Source organism: Neolamprologus brichardi, chromosome 3 (genome assembly GCF_056152115.1).
Source record: "Neolamprologus brichardi isolate AB-2024 chromosome 3, ASM5615211v1, whole genome shotgun sequence".
In the NCBI taxonomy this organism is placed as follows: Eukaryota; Metazoa; Chordata; class Actinopteri; order Cichliformes; family Cichlidae; genus Neolamprologus; species Neolamprologus brichardi.
Window position 1 is genome coordinate 5,681,501 of NC_142106.1, and position 6,000 is coordinate 5,687,500.

The window sequence follows — 6,000 nt, forward strand, 5'->3', positions numbered from 1 at the left end:
ACCTTAATTAAGTCATGTAATAAAAACATGTGCATAATAGTACAAAAGCAAATGACAAAACTCTGTTTGAACAGTGAATGGACTGATTCTTATATAGTATTTTTCAACTCTCCCAGATTACTCAAAGTGCTCTATACAACATGCCACATTCACCCAACCACACACTCTCTTACCTGAGTGCTTCCTAACTACATTCATACACACTCACACTGTCGACATGCAGACTGGAGAAGCCATGGATCAAACCACTAACCTTCCATTCAATAGGTGACCTGCTCTAAAACCTGAGCTACAGCCATCCAATGGCAAGGATGAGTAAATCCTCTCTAGGTTTTGGATAAAGTACACTCACAAATCTGTCAAACCTGTATTTGAAATGTTGGCTACCATAGCAGTATAGTATTGCAACATGGCATTTGGGTCTTCCTACTAAAATAGGAAAATAGGAACATAAATAGTGCCTCATTGCCAGACTTGGCCTGCATCTGATTGACATACACTCTGCCATGACACCAGTCAGTCAGAAGTGCCAGCTTGATGCTGGATCCGGGCCAGACCTGTTATGTATGAGCCTGGGCCACATAAACCAAACCACAATCGAGCCAGATATGGCATGCCATCACATAGACAGTGCCATCTATTCCAGACCTGGCCCATATCTGGATGACGTACGTCTTATCATGCCAGATGTCAGCCAGCAGGCCAGACCTGCTTGCTATGTGGGTATGCTGTGGAGTGTTCTTTCTTTGAGAAGTGTTCTGGGAAGGTATAGTTCAGGGCGGTGTTCTTCCTCAGAAAACTGTTTGGTGTTTGATCTGAACGTTTTATCCTCTGCAGTGGTTTTCTTTTTTCCTTTTCTGTAATAAACCTCACTTCAAAAGACAAGCTCACTAGCTAGTTGCAGTTTTATTTAAGATTTTCCACAACATTAGCCACAGGCCTGTGGGTGTAAATACACTGCGGAATCCTGGCCTGACGAGTTAGCTCTTCTGTGTTGTGCAATCCGCTTCACCAGGTGTTGTTTGGTTTCCCCGATGTATAAATCCTGGTAATGTGGTAATAGTTTATGTGAGTTTCTTTTGGGGGGTTAGCTGCAGCTAATTGCTTGTCGACTGTGGTTTTCTGAACAGAAAAGATCCATGTACATGCTCATTTTGGATTCTTCAATGCATAAATAAAGTTTCTGATCATCAATATAATTTCTCATCTCTGTAGTGGATAAACAAACATCTGGAAAGCAGCAGTTGTCCTTCTTTTCTCCTGGATCACCTGAAGTTTTCTTTAGGTGCCTTCCTAATTTGACAATTGTCCAGATGGGATAACCACATTTACTATTGATATGATTTTTTTCTACTTCTCTGGCCGCTGTATCTGTGGGGATGGTGTTCGCTCTGTGTTGGAGTGGCCTGATGACATCCAGTTTGGGCTTGAGTGGATGATGAGTGTATGCGTTGGTTTGCTGTACACATCAACTTTTAAATATCCCCTATTAGTGATGGAAATTCCAACAGGGTTTCCGGTTGAGTGTCAACTCTTTATGAATGGTACTCAATCTCAGGTTCCTGAAAATAGTGTCATTTGAATGCTAGCAATACTCTATATGGGGCTATACTCTCAGCCCCGTCCTTCAAACCTTCTGTTCAAAGAGAAAGTAATGACTTTGTTTTCCACTTAGTCTTCCCCTAAAGATATACATCCTGAATCCCCCCCTTCCCAAGATAAGGACAAGGAGTCTCACTAACTGTTTAATATCTCCCATGAGCTTACAATGCCCCACTGTGTGTGTGTGTGTGTAGAACACCTTTGTCATGCTATCCTATATGTATATAAGTGACACAAAAGTGATATTACTAAAATGTGATAAATACATAAAATAAAGAGATTTCAATCATAATCCCATAGAGAGTCACCAGCAAAGGACCCCAACACGATCAAACCTTTCACCTTTTCTGTGTTGCACAAAGACACAAAGAACTTTGGTTCCACAAAAGATCTCAAATTTGGACTCATCAGACCAGAGCACAGTTTCCACTAGTCTAATATCCATTCCTTGTGTTTCTTGACCTAAACAAATCTCTTCTGCTTGTTGCTTTTCCCTGGTAGTGGTTTCTTAGCAGCTATTTCCCACATCGCTTAATTAAGGTACACATTAGGCTGACATCTGGGGCCAGAGGTGAAACAGTTCTGGGCCAGCACAGGACCAGCAGTGTGTCTGCAACTGGTCTTGCGTTGGCCCATGTGTGGGCCACCTCTGGCAAACCATATCTGGGCCACCGGAGGGCCATCATTCTTTGCGGTATGTGGGCCATGTGTAAGCACATTGTGTGGACCAGATCGCGGTCATACCAATTTTGCTATGTGGGTATCTTCCTGAAAGAATTCCAGCAGAAAGTTTTAAACAACATTAATTAAAAACTCAAACTGATTAAACTGTGCTTCAGAAAGTAAAAAGGAGGACAAAGGTTAAATTCCATCTAGAGCTGTTGTTTGTGTCAGACAGAATTTGGTGTTGGTGTGATGGAAAAGTAGCTGCAGTTAAAGTAACTCAGGGGTGGGCAACTCCAGGCCTCAAAGACCGATGTCCTGAAGGTTTTAGACATGTCCTTGATTCAACACAGCTGATTTAAATGACCTCCACAAGATGTCTTATAGTTCTCCAGAGTCCTGGTAATGAACTAATCATTTGATTTGTGTGTTGACCCAGGGTGAGATCTAAAACCTGCAGGACAGCAGCCCTTCAGACCTGGAGTTGCCCACCCATGCAATCCATTTAACTTTTACAGGTCTGTAACAAAGTGAATCCACCTTAACACCACCTGTGTTTGTGTGACTGCATTACACCCCCACTGCTGTGGAATCTGACAAATAATCAGAACAAAGTCTGAGAAAAATCTGCCAAAAAGCTGCACCACTGAGCCACACTTTATGATCTGAGCTTCATGCTGTGATATGTGGACATGAAAAGTCTGTTTTATAACTTGTGAGCAAGAGGCAGGATGACAGTTTATCTCTGGAATGAAACTAGACTATGTTACAGGTAAAACAACATTTTTCTCCTGCCCTTACGTCACTCACCTGAGAGAAACCAGGAAACAGGCTGTTCCTCTTCTGTCAGTAAAGAGAGATGCACAGACGATCAGACTGAGTTCAGACCAAACTAGCAGCTTCCTCTGAGTGAGTCCAGCTACAGGAGAGAAAAGTGGAAAACTCCAACACTGCTGCTTCAACCTGCTGACGCTCCACACACTGAATGTGAGTTTGAGCAAAAACACGACTCAAAGGAAGTTTCAGTGAAGGTGGTAGAGGAGGGAGGGGAGAGAGGACTGACTGTACTTCCTGTCTGCTGTTTTCAGCTTCACTCACAGACTCAATGGCTTCCAGATCAGAGGAGGATCTCTGCTGTCCGGTCTGTCAGGAGGTCTTCAGAGATCCTGTTCTTCTGTCATGTAGCCACAGTTTCTGTAAAGACTGTCTGAAGAGATGGTGGATAAAAAAACAGATATGTGAGTGTCCAGTTTGTAAGAACATATCTTCAAAGGATGAACCACCTTTAAACCTGGCTTTAAAGAACCTGTGTGAGTCGTTCTTACAGGAGAGAGATCAGAGAACTTCAGAGGCTCTCTGCAGTCTGCACTCTGAGAAACTCAAACTCTTCTGTCTGAACGATCAGCAGCCAGTGTGTCTCATCTGCAGAGACTCACAAAATCACACCAATCACAGATTCAGACCTATTGATGAAGCTGCACAACAACACAAGAAGGAACTTCAGGAAACTCTGGAGCCCTTAAAGAAGAAGTTAAAGGTTTGTGAAGAAGTTCAAGTGGAGTTTGATCAAACAGCAGAACACATTAAGGTCCAGGCCCGACACACAGAGAGGCAGATTAAGGAGCAGTTTAAGAAGCTTCAGCAGTTTCTAGCAGAGGAAGAGGAGGCCAGGCTGGCTGCACTGAGGGAGGAAGAGGAGCAGATGAGTGGGATGATGAAGGAGAAGATGGAGGCTCTGAGCAGAGAGATAGCAGCTCTTTCAGACACAGTCAGAGCCACAGAGGAGGAGCTGAGAGCTGAAGACGTCTCATTCCTGCACAACTACAAGGCTGCAGTGGAAAGAGTCCAGCGCTGCCCCCTGCTGGATGATCCACAGCTGCCCTCAGGAGCTCTGATAGACCAGGCCAAACACCTGGGCAACCTGACCTTCAACATTTGGAACAACATGAAGGACATGGTCTCCTACACTCATCTCATTCTGGACCCAAACACTGCTCATCCAAACCTCATCCTGTCTGAAGATCTGACCAGTGTGAGATATGGAGGAGAGAGGCAGCAGCTTCCTGATAATCCAGAGAGGTTTGATGATTACTGCTCTGTCCTGGGCTCTGAGGGCTTTAACTCAGGGACTCACAGCTGGGATGTTGATGTTGGAGACAGTAAATGGTGGGAACTGGGTGTGTTTGCAGAGTCTGTGCAGAGGAAGGGAGTCAAACAGTCAGGGTTATGGACAATAGGGTTTGATGAAGGCAAATATTCAGCATGGTCACCATCCGCTTATACTGCTCTCTCAGTAGAGAAGAAGCTCCAGATGATCAGAGTGAATCTGGACTGGAACAGAGGAAAGCTGTCATTCTGTGATCCTGATACTAACACACACATACACACCTTCACACACACTTTCACTCACAGGATGTTTACATTCATTAGCACTGGTTATGAAGTGAAGGTGTGTCCGTTGAAGGTGTCGGTGTCAGTGCAGCAGATGAGTTGAGGATGATGATATTTCTAATGTTGTTTCCTGTCAGTGAATTGAAGCTGTTAAACTGCAGCTGTCCTCCTGCTGCCTCGTTGTTCCAAAGCTCTTTGTTTCTCTTTTAGTTCTCACTGTTTCTTTCTGTTTCTGCTGTCCACCTTTTCACATGGAAAATCATTTCACTGTTTCTCACTGAATGACTCGCCAAACTAGATTTGAAATTCTATCAAGTTTCTAATCATTACAAGTGATTCATGTTTCTATTTGATGTGTAAATGGAGATGATTTAGTTTGCTGGGATATGGACTGACATGTGTTGAATGGGAGGAGCAGTTTGTTGTTGTCTTCTTGTCTGTTTATGACAACAATAAATCTATTGTTGAAACAATGATTCATGTTTAACTCCATATATGAAATGTTTCTGATCTTTGAATTCTGTTTGATTAAAGACTTTCTTCATGACACAAATGCGATTTCAGTGTATTAATAGAACTAAATAAGATCAGAGGTGAAAGTATTATGTACGTGCTTCACTGTCAGTATCTTCAGAGGGATTCAAAGTCGTGAGATAAACTAGTGTAGAGGAAAATATTGGAGCTTTATTTTGTATCAAAGCAGAGCGTGTCGTCCAGCCGGAGGAATGTCTGCGACTGCTTCACATGGAAACATCAGCAGGAAGTTTGACGGAGCTCGTTTAATCAATTTTTCCTTCAATACAGCAGAAAAAGAACTGAAAGTGTGTGTGTGGATTCAGAACGCTCGCTGTCAGGTCGAATAAACAATTTCAAAGTGTCATTAAAACAAACAGTTCAAAGCAGGAAATAAAGTGTCCGTTCACAGCACCAACAAAACAAGTCTTTACAAATAAATTTGCTCCACCATTTATCTTCATGCTGTCCACCCACTTTCAGAAGATCTAGACCCCACTGTGTCATTTTCAGCTGTGAACACCACAAAGACGTTCAAAGTGATTTGATAGAAATCTCGATCCCCAATGAAATCCTAGCCACAGAATCTCAGCCATCTCTTCTTCCTCCTTTTCTGGGAAAACCATCAAACTTTACATTACACTCTGCATTTTTCAGGGTAAAGTCCTCCACTGATATCGGTGCAAACCTAACACACTGCTGACTGTTTTATCACTACATCCACTTTGACCTTTGACCTACTTCTGTCTGTTTTTGTGGAAAGTATCATAATAATTATTATTTTTAACTTTGGCCCCTTTCATTTGACATGTTATGTGTGAAGAGTATCAT

General features: G+C 42.8%; 2 protein-coding genes across 2 annotated transcripts in view; one reads left to right on the forward strand and one right to left on the reverse strand.

Moving 5' to 3' along the window:
- LOC102779340 (protein NLRC3-like) overlaps window positions 1–6,000 on the reverse strand; it is a 334,346-nt gene that overhangs the window by 260,253 nt on the left and 68,093 nt on the right. The gene's annotated exons all lie outside the window — the stretch shown is intronic.
- LOC148103251 (nuclear factor 7, ovary-like) lies at window positions 3,371–4,934 on the forward strand. Its single transcript, XM_087831599.1, has one exon. It carries the CDS (start codon window positions 3,371–3,373, stop codon window positions 4,757–4,759), a length of 1,389 nt encoding a protein of 462 aa, XP_087687725.1. The 3' UTR covers window positions 4,760–4,934.